This window comes from Lacerta agilis, chromosome 6 (genome assembly GCF_009819535.1).
Source record: "Lacerta agilis isolate rLacAgi1 chromosome 6, rLacAgi1.pri, whole genome shotgun sequence".
NCBI classification, from domain to species: domain Eukaryota; kingdom Metazoa; phylum Chordata; class Lepidosauria; order Squamata; family Lacertidae; genus Lacerta; species Lacerta agilis.
The window spans coordinates 75147829-75165648 of record NC_046317.1 but is presented as its reverse complement, the minus strand read 5'-3'; the positions used below and the strand labels follow the sequence as shown (position 1 = coordinate 75165648).

Below are 17820 nucleotides of genomic sequence, written 5' to 3'. Positions count from 1 at the left end.
ATCCCATTCCTTTCAACAGAACAAGAGTGGGGAATCACAGGTTAGGGATCTGAATAAGACCACTGATGCAGCGCTCAGAATTCTTCCCAGGCCATGCCCCTGCCAACTGTGGTTGATGCCCACCTTGAGTTCTCTGACCTAGCAGGAATGTGTCGGTAAATCATATTTCCTCTTGCTTGTCTAGATGGGGAATGGTGTGTGTGTAGACAGCTGTGATTTCTGTGTGGGTGGAATGTAACCCACTGTTCAAAGAGAAGAGTTGCATCTGCACAGGCTTGTTGTAACCATCAAAAGGTTACTTACCAGGAAATGTGGCCTGGAAAAGATCCCCTATTTCTGCAATATTGGAAGACCATTGCATGTAAAGGGAACATACAGATAGGGCGGCTGCCTTGCTTGAAATGGGCAGGAGAGCAGAGTGTGGTCATGCATTTGTAGGAACTACCTTGATTTATGGGTATTCTCATAACATACAATACTTTATTATAAACTTTCAGCTTTAACTATTCTTACTGTTGGATTTGCAGTGGGTCCATTCTGTGCCTGTACCAGTGCAAACAACAACACATACTGGTGTATGAGGACAATCAACGAGACTCACAACTTCCTGTTCTGTGAATTTGCTACCGGCTTCCTTGAATATTTTGATCTCAACACAGATCCATACCAGGTATTCTGTATTTTTTTTTTTAAAAAAAAGAGCAAGCAACCAGAGTGGCAGGATTTGAGGGGGGGGCGCATTTCTGCAAATTCAGCCTTGTGTCTGCACAAGGCTGAATTTGCAGAAATGCGCCCCCCCCTCAAATCCTGCTCAGAACACAAGCTGAAACTCACATTTAACTTAACCAGTTTTCTTGACAATTGCCTCAAAAGTAACAGCCATGTTTGTTAGGCAGTAGGCTAGGTAAACGTTTGAGGCCATGCATTGGAAAATATATCCACTTTTTATTAGGAGATAAATCCCTCCTCCACTTTATAGCCACATAGTGCAAGCAAATAGAACAAATGGATGAATTTTATTGGGAATATAGGGTCACATCCCCAGACAGTCAGGCTATTGCGCCATACAGCTCTGTATTGTCAACATCAGGGAAAGTGAACCTGCGGCTTTCCAGATGGTTGTTGGACAGCAACTCTCATTGATCCCATGCAACATAGTAGAGGATAAAGCGAGTTGTAATCCAGCAACATCTGGAGGGCCATAGGCTCCCCATCCCTGATCTACATAGACTGGCAATGGCACTCTAGGATTTTGAACGAGTGTCTTCCCCAGCCCCTTTAGCATGTAAAAAAGAGAGAGAGAGAGAGATGTGCTCTGCTAATGGATCTATGACCCTTTCTCTGTTAAGCAACTGTCCACATTATCAAGTGCAACTGATATATCTGGTGAAGCAGATTCTTTTCCATGAAAGGCCCACAAAACATTTCCATTTGTTGTTGGCCAAAATGCATGCCTGGAATGGTGATGCATAGGCTGCATTTATTGTGTATGTAAAGATGTTCATTGATGGCCAATAGGTTTCTGCTTGTGAATGTCTGTCTGTAGAGATACTGTGAAGACACAAATAAGGTTGTTTCCTCGTGAGGAAGTGTGGGCCAAGTAGGACCTAGCCTTCTGGAGTAGGCCAGCTCAGCCTGCACTCCAGTGCATGTATCCACTACCATCTTTGCCTTCCCTTCCTTCCCCCAAAGACCCACTGGGCAGAAGGGGGAGGCAGCTGCAGGAGTTTTTACCATCGTTCTCCTTCTATTATAATCTCCCTTTTTACAGTTAATCGGTGGCTGTAGAGTTTTGTACCCAATACATCAAATTTACTAATTCAACACCTAACATAGTCATTTGCATGGGAATGCCAATTTAGCCTTGGAGATAGTGATTGGAGCGTCTACATGTTTTAATATATGGTATTTGGTTGCTAATTATGTATTCTCTTGGTGAGAATCCAAAAGATGTTACCACAATGTCCACTGAATAAATAGGATGACTTTATTTATTTACTTACTTACTTAAAAAAAACACATTTTTAATCTGCAGCTAATTAATGCAGTGAACACACTAGACAGAGATGTTCTCAATCAACTGCACGTGCAACTTATGGAACTAAGAAGCTGCAAAGGGTATAAGCAATGCAACCCAAGGACTCGGAACATGGAACTTGGTGAGGGGTCTCTTATCTTCGCCTTTTTTAGAAAGATTGTTTAAAGTAACTGAGATGGCACTTTTGCAAAAAGACTTGTAGATTAACCATTAACTATATTAAGCAGGAAAACTAGATGAGTGTATACTATAATCAGAAGTTGAACATTACCTTACTGAAGTATTTTCTGATAAATGTGTGAATGACAAAACAATGAGGTGCACAGATCACATGGTAAGGTCTCCTTACTAGCCTCAACTGAATTATTCTGGGGTGGGAACTTCGCAAAGGATCCACCTTCTGCTAAATTTATTGTCCTGCATTGATACAATCACTGGGAATCAAGCAGTCATGGTAAGATTTTGAAAACCAGAGACCAGTTTAAGGGGTACATATGCTTTGTTTGTTAACCTTCTAAGTGCATTTGCAATGGAGAACAACAGCAGCAATGGGGGAAAGTGTTGGGGGCTTAACTCAGTGGCCACACATGTAAGGTTAATTGTTCCATAATTTCTGTTCCAAACAACTTGTCTTAACTGACCAGATGCTGCAATAGCAGGGAGGCAATGTAGATTTAAAACAACGAGCTTGACTTTTAATCTCTCCCCTCAAAGGGGATGGAATCAAAATCTTCACTCAAGATTGCAGATCCTTAAATCTCTCTGCTTGGAAACTTTCACAAACAGTAATGTGTTTTCTTTTAACAAGATGCCTTTCCAAGTTGTGCCTTACAATGTGCTTTCCCTCACTCCCGTGATCAGTGCTGCATAACCAATAATATTTTCTCCCACTTTAGGCCTTAAAGATGGAAGCTATGAGCAATACAGGTACTACTTAAAATATAATTATTTTCTCCCCGGTGAGCAATAGGTTATGGGAAGATATGGGCAAGAAGACTTAGGCTGTGGGCTTAGAACTAGGATACTCTGGGTGGCTCCAGAAGTTTAGGTCCCTCTAGCTATTTAATTGGTAGATAGGTTTCATTTTATTGCATAATTGTACAGTATAAGAGGGAAGAGGCAACTTGGGTATAATAATGAGTGTTGTCAAGTTGGGTGAGGGAGACAAAAGACTCTGCTACAGAAGATCACTGTCAAGGGCTGGGCACAGGCCTAAGCATGCAGCCCCGCTGTACCTACCTTAACTTTTCCCTCCTGTAACAATACAGTGGTACCTCGGGTTACATACGCTTCAGGTTACATATTCCGCTAACACAGAAATAACGCTTCAGGTTAAGAACTTTGCTTCAGGATAAGAACAGAAATCGTGCTCTGGCGGCACAGCGGGAGGTCCCATTAGCTAAAGTGGTGCTTCAGGTCAAGAACAGTTTCAGGTTAAGAATGGACCTCCGGAATGGATTACAGTTGTACCTTGGGTTACGTACTTTTCGGGTTACGAACTCTGGTAACCCGGAAGTGCAACCCGGAGCGCGTGCAGCAGCGTTCTGCACAGGTTGCGCCTGTGCAAACCGCTACTTCTGGGTTTTTCGCACGCTTGTTTGGGTTGCATACTTTTCGGGTTACGAACTGTAACCCGGAACCAATTACGTACGCAACCCAGGGTACCACTGTAAGTACATAACCAGAGTAATTGTGTAGCATATGAAACATGCTTAAAACCCTTCCCCCCCTTCTTATGTGCTGTAATGCTGGTGGTTTTCTTGACATGGTTAACTTTTTTCTCTTTTTGTGGCTCGCACATAAGGCAATTTCAACGTCGAAAGTGGCCAGACATGAAGAAACCGTCTTCCAAGTCACTGTGAGTTGGGAGTCCATCCACACAAAGCCTTAACATTGCTCTTAAATCCTACTCTTCCTAATGAAGTGTCTGGGAGAGTGATGACTCTGACCTCTTTAACTGCAGCCAATTAAGGTTTAAATGAGTTTGTGTTGTCCTGCTCTGTAGCAAGGTAGGGTTCAGGCTGGAGGCAAGGCTCAGGTGGTGCTATAAGAAGGCAGAACTCTAGTAGTCGCTCCTGCAACAAACTGAGAAATGGCAACAGCTGCACCCCAGGTGATAGTCCTATCTGCAGTGCAAGGTGCTTGTTCCAGTAGCCTCACACTGCGTTTGCAGAAGTGAGACCAGGAGCGCTCTGTTCAATGCAATTCTCAGAGGTCTAGGATAGCATGGACAAATGGCTCATCTGCTAAAAGCACTAGGAGCTCATCTTGCATGCCCTTCTGGTTCGGAGTCCCGATCCCTTGTAGGGGAATCCAACTCCAGGTTTCTAAAGGGCTAGAGAAGCCTGTCCTCTCCAGGAGTTATTGGAATTGTAGTTCAAAACATTTGGCAGGCGCAGTCTACTTTTAAGATTGCTATTGGATAGAAGTATAGGTATACTACAACAGAGGTAGGTCCTCATAAGACAGTATTTGTTCCTCTGTCAGCTGCACTTGTAGAATCAACCTTTCTTTGTTGCGCTAAACAAAAGCTGTAGCGCATGTTGAAATATGGTGACTCTGACACTTACTTTGAGAAAAATCTTGGGTAGGAAAGACAAACAGTCAATTACACAATTAGGAGGTGAAAATCATTGAGCAGAGCTAACAGCAGTGATTACAGAATTTTGTACAATGCTTGCAAGAAATGTGAGGTCATTTAAATGACCCACATACAGTGCAATGAAAATAGTGTAGACATAGTTATCAACACTGAAGATTCATCTAAAAGTCCAACTGCTGTTAAGGAAGGTAGTTAGTGAATGAATGAATGTATCCTTTGCTTCTGTGTTGAGGGTGATGCACAGTGGAAAAGTGTGCCCTTTGCATGGCTCTGCTGTGAGAACAGATTGCTTTGCTCTTCAGAGATTGAATTAATTAAATGTGTGTTCTTTTTCAGAGGACAACTTTGGGAAGGCTGGGAAGGCTAATTTCCTGCAACTGCTGGACCTCAATGAGGATATAAACTGGCCAGAACTTGAATCTTTGTACAGACTTAATGAAAGTGTGTATGATTTCAGACTGAATTATAACATTAGCCTGGAGGACTGGATAAACTGATGCTAAGGTAGATAGGATGTTTGCACTGTTATGCAATCTAAATAGACACAGTGACCTTCTGGGGAGTACTTTCATCCAACATACGTATCCCTTCTTGAAGCCCACTGGTTTACCTGCTTTTGCTTTGGGTTATACCTCACTTGCTTCACAAGCTATTTTACTTCCACCGATCACTGCAGATACCGTTTCAAGAAATGGCAGCAAAGAAAACAAGGGTGACCCATTGAGACATTTGGAATCCTAAGGGGCAAAACCACACAGACTATTTCAGTGGAAGCCAAATAGCCCCTCTGCAACTTCATCTACAGCTTTAAATGGCATTTGAAAGGACAAATGGAAAAGGATCTCTTCCCCCACCTACAGATGGGCAAGTCAAAATTAGACACAGTGGTAGAAAATTGCTACAGAGGCACGCAGGATATCGTGGATATCACTGAACAGATGCACAGACTCAGCACTAACAGTCTTCAGGTGTTTGTCTACCACAGAAGCCAGTTTAGTTCACAGTTCACACATCTACCTTGGCTCATGAGGAAATTGAAATCTTCACTCAGTGAAACCAGCTTTGCAGCATATGGTACTGTAAATACTCAGTGTCCTGTTCCAAAAGAAATCCAAGTTCAGAAGAATTGTTACTAAAGTGTTGGCATGCCCCAATTCCATTTCTGAAAAGTCACCCCATTGCATAATAAAAAATCAGAATTTAGCCATTTTTAAAAGCACTGCAAAATTAAAAGCAGTTTGTGTATGTCTTGAATTTTAACAAAGTTGGATTTGTATTAAGTCTTTGTGGTTATATTGTATGTTCAAAAACCAAAATTACTACTATAAAAGAAAGCACTTGTTTACTTTTATATTTGTTTGTTTTAAACAATGGCTATTATTTTGTGACCAATAAAAATGCAGGTTTCAAAAAAAAAAAAAAAGCACTTATGGCCACAGTTCAGCGGACAAGTAGGCACACTTTACCCCACACAGTGCTGGGTTTTGTGCCTCTTTAGAAAAAAGAAAAGAACATACTGTTTGGATAGTCTGTTCCTAAAACTGCTTCCAAACTCAAACTTACAACATACATCACCTGTCCAAATTCACAAGTTGACCTCAATTTTCAACTTACTTTTGTTTTTCTTCCAATGTGCTGCAGCATTTCAGTCCCAGAGAGAAATTGGTGTTTGAGATGTATAATGTAGGTACAATATAGTATTTGCAATGTAATGAGTCTTTAGGTAGTGTACCTACACTTAGGCAGGAAACAGCAGATGGCCAAATATAAGATAGGGGACACCTGGTTTGCCAGTAGTACATGTGAAAAAGAAACGGGGGTTAGTGAACTAGAAGCTTAACACGAGTCAACAGTGGGATGGAGCAGCAAAAAAAGCTAATGCTCTTCTAGGCTACTTCAACAGAAATCTAGATCAAGGGAAGTAATAGTCCCACTATTCTGCCTTGCTCAGACCACACCCAGAATACTGTGTCCAGTTCTGGGCACTACAGTTTCAAGAAGGATGTTGACAAGCTGGAACGTGTGCAGAGGAAGGAAGCCAAGATGATCAAGGGTTTGGAAACAAAGCAGGCTGGACAGGAGGTTAATAAGGCAAAATTCCCTATCTCCTTGCATGCAGCGGCTACAGTTGGTTTTTACTTTTTAACAGAAGTCTGAGGGTGGCAATAGCAACTGTTGTGTGTACGGGGTAAAGGTTTCTGTTAAGAATACAAAATTTTCCCACCCTTTGGGAAGTGAAGCAACCCTACAGTATTACTTCTCCCATTTGGTTCTGTCTTGGAAAACAGGACATCTTAAACATCTACCAGCACAGACAACTTGAACTTGAGTTTCGGTAACTGGAATGCATAATGGGAACTTTACCAAGAAGCTTATTAAGCCACAAAAACTCCAGGTTCAAATAGAAACCTTTATTTACATTATTAACAACATCCAAACAAAACAAAAACACAGAAAAAACAAGACCATATGACCTACCCTTTTTTTTAAAATGCCAGCCCACAAGAGGCTTTTTTGTTATGTAAAGATCAATTATTACAAGCAATATTTAATGTAAACTAACTTTGGAGTCAATTCTCAATACTGCATGCCTTTCTCCTGAGATATTAAGAAATATTGCTCTCAGTTGAATGGTTTCATAATTGCTGCATTGCTGTCACATGACAGTCTGCTACTAAATTTGATGTGCTGACCTGTGCAATATTCAAATAGTTCGTTTCTGTTGAAAAATGCTCCTCATTTATTAAGGCAGCCTTCCCCAGCCTGGAGCTGATGGGAGTTGTTAGTCTAAAACATCTGGAATGCACCAGGTTGGGGAAGGCTGAATTTATGTATTTATCTGAACACACAAACTGGTTGGATAATCCATACAAAGGTGGGAAGAATGGATTCACTACAAAGACAATTAGGTCAGAAGGCACCAATACCAAACTAAGCTTATTGCCCCATTCAGCCATGGTTACTGTACTTATCATACAAGCCCCCACCCCTTATAATCACTCTTGGTACTAGAGATTGCATTGCAACAGAATGAGAGTTTTTAATCATGCACTTCTGATTCCAGGTATCATTTGAATCAGCACTGCTGAGAACGTTCTGACAATGCAAATTCAAAATGCATTTTTTATATATAAAAAAGGTGTGAATACCTTTATCAAGTTTGAACTAATATCTTTGGATTCAGCAAAAAAAAAAAAAAAACACTGTTGGGAAAAGGAGTAACATTCTAAATAACAGATTAACCAATGAACAGCAGGTACCACCACATTTCAAAAACACAAACGGAACCAATCAAAATTAAAAGGGCAATAAGTAGTTTATAAAAGGAGAGGTCACACTTCGCCAAAGTAATCAGAGCTATCATGATTATCATATTCACCTATAAAAGTTAAAAGATAGTCTACTCCCATTTTATAGGCTTGTGGGTCTTTTACTATGAGGTTGTTATTGGTAGTATCAGAAAGAGGCTTCTGGGAAGTGGAAAATATTTTGTCTCACTTTAATGGTAGACCTACAAAATCAAAAGATCTGATGTGCACAAAGGTGTGCATGTGTACGAAATACTCCCCTGCTGACTTTAATGTCTGAGCAAACTGCACATCCATACGTGGAGGTTTGGAAGGACGTATACTTCAAACAACAACTCAAAGCTATTTTAAAACAATATATAAATGGGGGGGGGGGGAATGCTTTTTAAAAAACCCCTAGAGGATGAGGAAGCACTTGTAACATGTGAGGCACACTATGTGCAAATCAGAACACAATTCCAGACCAGAGCCCAAATGTGTTTTAAGTACAAATTAACTTTAGTGAAGTTAAATAAATAGCTGGTGGACTACACAGAACTGGCAATATTTATACCTGTACTCAGCATACTAGCAGTTTTGGGGATAATCACAGACTGCTTGCCATAGGACAAAATCTCACAGAGTTACACTACAACTTGCTTAAAACTGGGAGGAATCAGTATGTATCTGCATTATTTGACACCGAGACGATTATGGTGTTTCTGACCTCCAGCTATTAAAAATTGCTTAGAAAATAAATATATTTGATACCAGCAGAGCAATAAAATGTGATAACCAAAATCATTTGTGCCAATTAATCAGATGTATCATCAGGTGTGCTTTCTGATAGACACTTAACACAAAAACATGTTCAGAACACCACTGAGGCTTCCTTAAAAGTTAACCAAATATCTTAGAGCAGAGGCTCTTTCATTTAAAAGACCGGTTATATTAAAAATTCCACAAATTGATTTGACAGCTAAAAAGAGCCTTTTTGTCATCAAATTGCCATCTATAAGAAAAAAGTAACAAAGTGCACACATAAGGTGTAGAGAAAATATTAAAAGACTGCTAAAATATGAACAAATGTTCTTTTAAAAAACCAATAAATGAAGTTCTAAATAAACTGTCAGAGACCAATGAAAATAAGATAAAGGCCATAGTTACCCAACTCCAAAACCATTTAAATAATAATAATAAAAATCCTATCTGGACAACTTGGACTAAACTCGAGTTTACAGAAATTATATTTGTTAAATATTTAGCTTCACAAACTCTGCAAAAATGAGTTAGTGGCCTACAAAAGTCATATATATATAGTACAACATCTTAAGATCATATTTACAAAATGTATTCACAAAGAGAATCTCTCTTCAAACTGCAATGCCTTGCCTTGAGTTTTATGACATTTAATGGCAAAAAAGATGTATGATTATTGCTCAAATGCCCATATTGGAGATATTATGTAACAGTAATTCAGACTGGGCTTGAAAGGGGGCAAGAACTCGCCTACTTTAATATCCATTGATTCATTATTATAGGTATTGCAGTAACCCACTACATACAGCATTTTATAAAGTGCACAAAACTGCACATCAATATGGAAATCTATTATCATGATTATACATATTTAATCTCTGCATACCCCTTTGGCGCCAAAGAACGTGATTCAAAGGCTGCAACGGCTCATTTGCATTGCCACTTGCACGTCAAGAGTTCCAACACCTGGGAGTGAGATTGAACAGCAGCATGAATGTTCAGAGCATTGTTTTGTTTTTAAATCAAGGCCAGAAACTACATTCTATCAGAGGCTCTTACTAGAGAACTCAAGACTATTACCAAGTATTTTCCAGGCACTTTGGTCTGCCTGTAGTTAAAGGGCTTTGGATAGCTACAGTAAATAGAACTGATACACACCGTGTCTATCCAACACATTTACTCAAATGGCATTGCCAAACGCACGTTGCTAAAGGCAGAGTGCCAGAAAAAAAATCACCCTTTCTCTTTTCTTTTTGTACATTATACAGTGATACTTTGCTTCTCCTCCTCCTCCTATCCCTCACCACCCAAAGGTCCATAACCCATGAAGTCACTTATGACATCTTCACGGTAAAAAGAAGTGGTATTTCCATAAGGCTACATGTTGCCATGAAGTTCGCGTGCACTTTTTTTTTTGTAATACTTAGTTCACCATCATCTATGGCATCAGCCTGTTAGGAGATCATAGCTGGAGATGTCAGCAGTATTTCTGCAGAAAAAAATGCAACACACCAGTGAACAAACAACAGTGTAAGAGAGACAAACATTGTAATCAAGCAAAATTTTCGCTGGCATTTCTGAAGGTTAAGGAAAGAAGTATAAATAAATACTGCACTGGTACTGAAAATGCTTTTAAAAATATAGATTCGTTTTAGGGGGAGGGGGATTGGGAGGAAATGGCCTAGTGTTGAGTTTAAGTTAATCTAAGGCTAGGATTGCAGAGCCTTGTGGATTCCTTGAGTAAATCTATTTCAGCAATGAACCTGGGATGTTCACAGGCAATAGCTGTTCCACAGTAGCCTTTCTGTTTTATGTAAAATCACTGAGAGAGAACCCACTGGAGAAATAGGAGTTTGGGAGAAATAAGAAAGGGTGCAAAAATGACAACTACGCAAGTCAAACCTTATTTTCTGAGCCAGGAAAACGTTGAGAAGTTTCTGTTAATGTTTGCTAGGCACTGGCACTGGCAATTTTAGGGACTGATATGCATATAGAGATTTAAAGAGCTGCATGTGGAGAACCAACAGTTACAGCCATCTTACCTGGTCTGGACCCATGGGCATTCCTGACATAGGCATAGTATTAATATTCATTTGTCCCATGTGACCACCATTGCTGTTCATGTGCATCATGTTGTAAGTTGCAGGGTTCCCTGAATGGCTGAACTGTTGCTGTGGAAAAGAGCTAGAGGACACAAGAAAAAAAATTAATGCTCCCACTTCACAGATTCCTTCAGCCACTGGCATGTTACATCAGTGGCATTACAACTATAAAACCTTGTGATCCCTTCCACAATCAGTTGTGGATACAGTTGTCTCACCATAGTGACTTCAAGATCAGATGTGGTTATTTGTAAGGAGCTCACACCAACCTGCGGCTCTAGAGATTGACTAGTGCTATAAAGAACTGAATGAGCCTATGATCAACAAATGAATAAACCCTTTGCTTTAAACAAAAAAGAAAGGAAATACAAAAATGACGGTTCAGTGTAAATCACTCCCATCCTAGGATCTCTTCATCCATTGTCGGAAAATGATTGAGTTTTTACCCCTCATTGAGTTTTTACACGTAACCTATCTGGAACAAATAGTTCAACATAAATAGATTTGGACACTTCCATGTTCCTTTAATTTTTTTTTTAACAACACTGTGTCTTGATCAGCTTGTTTAACTTTGTGAAACAAAAATAGGCCCCCATATCTTTGTGAAACCTGCAAATTTTAAGAATTTAAACAAATATTTTGAAATCATCTATGCAACAAATGATTTTGGTTTGTTTTTTTTTAAAGAATATGGGTGCAAGAGTGAAGGCTGTCTAGATTGCCATGGTTTAAAAAATAATAATCAAACAATTCAGTCTGCTAAAAGCTATGTTCTTCAGTTCTCCCCAGTCACAGGCTCCCCTTTGAAAACACTAGTTGAGATATTTGACTCTCACCTGCTCCTGGCCATATTTCCTGATGGCCAGCCCTTCATTTCAGGAGTTGGATACATTGGTGCAGCCTGAGGATGCTGCATCATGGGATTTTGTGTGGGTCCAATTCTTTGAGCCATCATGGAATTTGGTGGGCTTGATACTCTGCTAAAGGCAGGGTCTGGTTGCTGGGTCATTCCTTGCAAAATAAATAAGATAACAGTTTGGTGGTTATGACACATAGCTATTTTTTTGCTGAAGGGACATGTGCTCTTTAAAATTTACAGAATTTCACTTTTGTGGTTGCACAATTTCTCTTACCTGATTCAATCAAACAGCTCTGAAGAAAGGTACCTTTGGAGCATAGTAAAAACGGAAGGCCAGAAGGGAATAATTCTCATGGAGAGGCAATGGTGCTCAGGAGAACTGCACTTTGATTCCCAAGTTAATGTTAAATTTCCTCTAAGGTGTTGTTACCAGCTTGCATTCCCTCAAGACTCCCTCTCCTCGAAGGGGCCATAGCTCTGTAGTAGAGCATCTGCTCTGCATGAAGAAGGTCCTAGGTTCAATCACCAGCATCTCCAGGTAGAGTTGTGAGAGAACCCCACCTGACCTCATGGAGAGCCACTGTTAGCCAGTGTAAACATTAATGAGCTACTTGGGCCAATGGTGTGACTTGGTATAAAGTAGCATCTTATGTTCCCCCATCATGCAAGTTTGCTTTTCTCAGTTTCACTTGGTCCCTAAACATGGTTACAAGGTACTATAACTTACAAATGTTTCATTGTTTGTTGTTGTTGTAATTTCAGATACAGCAAAGCAGAATAAAAAAAAGATCAAATGCTTGCTTTTTGTTGTCAGACCCCTACCTGTACAGAACAAAAACGTTTTCTTGCAGAATTAAGCACTGACTAAGCCATAATTCAAATCAAAATTGAGAGAACCAATGAGCTGTGAAATGACTGTATAAAGTTCATGAATTTTACAACATTTCTGCACTGTGGCTGTTCTATTTTAGATCATTTGTCTGCAGAATATGTCAAATCCCTAAAAAAAAACCACTTTCTTCCTCATTCCAAAATATTCTGCTTATACTCTTCTATAGAAATATTTCTAGCTTTAGTAAGGTTTTTTTTTGCAAATTACTGAGCCCAACAGCAGCCACAGGAAATAGAAACAAGTAAGAGACAAATGAAATAAGTACCATAATTGGCCGGGTATGAAAATTGCTGGGATGGGACTGGAGCCATCGGAGGGCCTGTAACAGCACCATCCATGCTTCCTGAGGTGGTAACATTCGGGGGAGGACTGAAGGCTTGAGACTGCTGCTGTTGCTGCTGTATCATCATGGCCATCCTTTGCTGTCGGATGTGGTGACTTATTATCTCCCTGTTTCGCTGTGCCACCATCTGAGCATTAAGGAAGCCTTGCTGCTAGAGGATTGACAAAAAGCACATTAAAGAATACAGAGCTAGAATTATTACGTTGACAAGAAAAACAACAACATATCTTAAGAGTTTTATGTTCATGAGCAGCACTGGCATTTATATTAAAAAAGCACAATGCAGTCTATTTTTCTCCCATTAATGAAATAGTAGAATGGAACAGTAAGAAAATGCACAATTATTCTGCAGTAATAAGTAGCACAGGGTACAGTAACTGCGGGGAACCACCTTCGGCCCTCCAGATGTTGCCGCATTGGCTTTGCTTGCAGCAACATTTGCAGGGTCAAAGTTTTCCCACATCTGGTCTACAGCCTATATACCAATAGCAAACTTATTCTCTTTGGGTCTACCCTTATGCAGATATCCATGCAAAAGATATCAGCAGCTTGGGGAATCCCCAAAGTTTGTCTGAGTTAAAAAGAAAAGGTAAAGGGGGGGGGAACCAAAAATGACCTAGCAAACAGAAGGCTGGCTTGATGACTATTGGAGTGATGAAGGTGATGGGAGTGGAAAACAGAAAGACGGAGGTGGCATGGAAGGGAATGGAGCATCCTGGAACAGATGCTAGCTGGGTGGCTAAAACCCCAAACAGCAGCACTCCACACTGAAACATTTTGTTGCAGGTCGCACTTTGTGTAGCTTGAACATTCAGCAGGCACTAAGCAACTTTTCTGTCAGTGCAAAAATTTATGATTGCACAATGAGACCTTCTCTCCCCCCCCACACACACCCTGAATGTGTCCTTCCCAAATCTGCTCCAAATGGTTGGGGAAACCAGCAAAAAATATTAAGGGGGTGCACAAGAGGAAAGTCCCATTGCACAGGCATAATAAATATTTGTACTGATAGGACGGTTACTTAAAGCTACATTAGAGACAAGTAACTGAATCCACACTTGCCAGACTAGCATTGTTCACCAGTTTCAATCCCCAGATTGGTTCTGGAATACTTTTCTACGATTGCAGTTGAGATCCAATGCCTCACCCATCTGAACAGGAATTTCAACAATGGTAAAACAGAGCATTGTAATTCCTAATCAAAAATATTGATATTATTTAGGATGACATTATTATATAGTGTTTCTTCACCAGTCACCTGCCCCCAACTGATATATGTCTAATGATGACATGATTCATGTAGAATTGTCTTTTGGTTATGTTCTATTGGACTTTGATCCATTAGATAAAAATGTGTGTGTCTGTTTTAGTGTTTTAAAAGATGTATGAAGGAGGAGGAAGAGAGAAGTAATAGAAAGCAGAACTGGGGAGAGGTAAAATAACAGCGGGAAGTGGGAGGCTACTGTTTAACCTGATTAGTAATACTTACTTGCGAGCCCATTTGTGGGGGCATAACAGGTCTCACCACTGATGCACTACCAGAGTTGGGGTTCTCCATTTTTATATCAAGTGTTTGACGAGTCTGATTCAAAAACTTAAGAAACAGAAAGCAACAGTGTGTAACAGAACCATGTCAAAATACATCAAACAGGTTTCTATAAAACCCATGCTACACTACAAAACTAGGCAAGAGTAATAATTAAAAAGAAGCTACTTCACTCAGTGTGGCTTATTAAGTGTGCTGAAACACAACGTTTGACTTCAAGCCCAAAGGCACACTCCTCCATTGTCTCCCAAGGCAGAAGGATGCCAACAAGGGCCTTAAATATACAAATCTCATCATTAACTTTCATACTGCTACTTAATAGTGCAATTCAGAAAACAACCATGCCACTGTTTTCATCAACCAAGGCCTCCAGCAGTATTTAATCTCAGAAAGAATATTACCAATCTGAAAATAAAGAGTACAATGATGAGGAATTGCAGGCCTGGTTCACATGTCATGGCAAGCCAAATTATGGCCTATCAGAACCATGCAAACGTGTAGATTCTTGGGGAGCTCACAGCACCTTTCCTCCTCTCTTCTCTTTTTTATTCCCACATTATCATTAGCCAAGGTTTGGCCTCCCCGCTAACCATGAGCTGTAGCCAAAGCTGTAGCTCCATTTTAGGAGCCCTCATTGTTGCATAGTACCAGTTAAGTCATAGTTTGGGCAACGTCTTGACATGTAAACTAAGCCTCTGTCTCTGTGTGTACAGAATATCAGGACAGGATAAAATAAATAATGAATGTGTTAATGGGTAAGTGATATATTTCATTTTCCTGCCCTTAGCAAAGCCAACAAGTTTCCCTCTTCAGAAGGGAACTGAAAAATTATAATCGTTTACCTGTTGCCCTTGAAGTCTCTGTTGGAGCTGCATCCGAAGTTGCTTTGGTGTGTTGGTTCTGGGCCTCATGACATTTGCTCGGGGATGCATACTTTGCATTGGAAAACTGCCCTGCTGATTCATCTGATTCATCACAGAATTAAAGGCTGCCTGTTGGCCTTGCACGCTACCAAAACCCCCTGGCAGGGCAGCTCCCTGGCCCTGGTATGGCTGACCATATACTGGAGGCTTCTGGTCAATCATTACAGTAGATTCTTGGCCATGAAATGATTCTTGTTTGGGTTCCAAAGCTTGCCCCTTAAAAAGAATATAGAATTTGCCAATATTTCACACTCTGGAATAGTATATTAAGAGTATTTTATACAGGGAAATTTTATATTTGAAAATCTGAGCTGTGTGTGTGTGTGTGTGTGTGTGTGTAGCCAGCAGTGCAAAAAACATAGTAAATGTTCAGGAGACACACCAGTAAGCACATGGTACAACAGTTATGGGACCCAGCCCCTATTAGCAATATCCATGATGGAAAGTGTTTTCTTTTATGTGTTTTCTTTGTCCCTTTCTTGTGGACGCTGGTGATGTTTTAAACAGGTATTTGTGTATGTATATGTACATATGTAAGTATTTTAAATTTGTAATAAAGACAATAAATAAATAAATAAACAGTTATGGGACCCTATTTCAGCATTTAACAGTTTAGGGATACACGCAGGATTATCCAATAATCCAATGAAAATTGCCCAATTCAAAATTATATTGACAAAATCCATCTCCTATGAGCAAGTTCTGAGTCAGGTCTATTGAGACTTCATCACTATAATATTCAACAACTATTCTACAACTACCTTTCTAAAGAAGATGCCTGCACACATTAATTACAATGTAGTATTGTCACAAATTAAAAGGAAAATAAACAATCTTTAGATCAGAAGGCTGCTCGTGATATGTTATAGGCAAACATTTTCTCACTGTGATTTTTTTAAAGGGGCACTGCAATATCATGTTTATAATCATATCAGGTCTGCAAAATTTGTAATCCTGCAAATGTAATGCAGCTCAACAACAGTTGGATAAATCTTCTGTTTTTACAGCCATTTTAGGACTGCAAGAATACTTGGCAGGCCACAATACAGAGAAGGTGGGCTATGTTCAGCTTGAGGTGAGTAGCAAGTTCTGGAGCCTATAATATATAAAATAAGTTCTTCGCACCCAAGAGAGAATGTACAAAGCACTGAGGAAGAAATGTACTAGGGTTTTTATGCCCCCCAATACATTTTAAGAGCATACAGCAAACTGAAAAATCTGCACTTCAAGAGCACTGGTAACTTACTTGATTTACAAGATCAGGAATTCCTAAGGCCCTATCAATTTCTTCAAGGCTTGTGACATCTGTGTTACTCAGCAATGTATGCAATTGATCTAGAAGAGCCCTTTCATCACTTTGGCCATCAACATTTGGAGCAGCATACAGAAGATCATCCAAAGAATTCCTAACTAGTTGCCTAGGAAAACCAAGATGTAGCAACAATTAAGAATACTGGTCAAAGAGTAGATAAATTCTCATAGCATACATAAATTGAAGTCTCCAGATAAGAATTATATTTTCCCAGTGTACATAAGTGGAAAAATGAGATATGCCCAGTGTCATTTCACTAGCGAGCAGGATGCTGGAAACTGAAAGGAGGACCCTCCATGTCAAAACTTTTATCACCATTGATAGATCATTACTATCCAACAAATCCCCAATAGAATGTCAAAGACTAAGATGGTAAACAAATTACAAATACAATGTAAGCATTTTCTTTGATGAATCACAAACAAATGATCTGTATAGTCTAGCATTCTAGTTCAGATAGGGGAAGTCATATTCACAGTAGAGCCATTGAAATCAATGGACTTAACTAATTTTGTATTTAGATGAGTGTTTTTCCTGAATGATCAGAATGTTCTGATACCATTTGTAGATAAAGAAAAGGCTGTCAGTTAAATAGCATATTACATTCTGAACATTATTGTACCTGTTTTGTGAACCTCGAGGTCCTTGCTCCATGGAAAGCATGTTGTCAGGCCATGCATTTGGATGGTTAGATGGCCCTTGATGTGCATAAGGATTCCCTCCCATACCAATATTAATTTCATTTGGCCCTACAAAATAAAACAAAACCAAATTTACTTTTAGAAAAGAGGTGAATTTTTGGAGCAGCAATCGAATAACACATGGCAGCGTACAAAAATAATGCATCACTCTTATAAAACACAATAAAATATCTCAACAAAACCACTATACAACTATTTTTAATATCAAAATCATCAGCCTTACTCTCACTCGAAGCATAAGTAAAAATGTATGGCATTACTTTCAGAATGTAAGATTTTTATTCAAATGGGTATGTAAAAGGGGAGAGAGCTTCTTAACATCTTTGAACTGTTGTAGACATGACAGCACCAGGATGCTCCCCCATCAAACTCAAACAAGGCAGCTGAGATAGGATTGCCTTATGTTCGGATTTTCCCAGACATGTCTGGGATTTAAACAGCGAAAATCTGGGGGTT

The 17820-nt window shown here is 39.7% G+C and overlaps 2 protein-coding genes across 7 annotated transcripts in view; one reads left to right on the top strand and one right to left on the bottom strand.

Annotated features, from left to right (window-relative positions):
• The window catches only part of SULF2 (sulfatase 2), a 193265-nt gene extending 187274 nt beyond the window's left edge, over positions 1-5991 (top strand). For all 3 annotated transcript variants that reach the window (XM_033153510.1, XM_033153511.1, XM_033153509.1), the window contains exons 17-21: positions 528-670; positions 2036-2159; positions 2935-2965; positions 3843-3896; positions 4977-5991. In XM_033153510.1, the coding sequence (XP_033009401.1) occupies positions 528-670; positions 2036-2159; positions 2935-2965; positions 3843-3896; positions 4977-5007 (383 nt within the window). In that variant the 3' untranslated portion in view covers positions 5008-5991. The remainder of the gene's footprint in view (positions 1-527; positions 671-2035; positions 2160-2934; positions 2966-3842; positions 3897-4976) is intronic.
• Positions 5992-9409: 3418 nt separating this feature from the next.
• NCOA3 (nuclear receptor coactivator 3) overlaps positions 9410-17820 on the bottom strand; it is a 52271-nt gene continuing 43860 nt past the window's right edge. For 3 of the 4 annotated variants that reach the window (XM_033153499.1, XM_033153498.1, XM_033153500.1), the window contains 4 exons: positions 17286-17412; positions 16598-16769; positions 15271-15567; positions 14327-14476 (listed from right to left, as the gene is read on the bottom strand). In XM_033153499.1, the coding sequence (XP_033009390.1) occupies positions 14342-14476; positions 15271-15567; positions 16598-16769; positions 17286-17412 (731 nt within the window). In that variant the 3' untranslated portion in view covers positions 14327-14341. Of the gene's footprint in view, positions 10176-10728; positions 10871-11624; positions 11800-12804; positions 13031-14326; positions 14477-15270; positions 15568-16597; positions 16770-17285; positions 17413-17820 lie in introns of those variants that run through there. The other variant, XM_033153501.1, reaches the window with a different exon arrangement.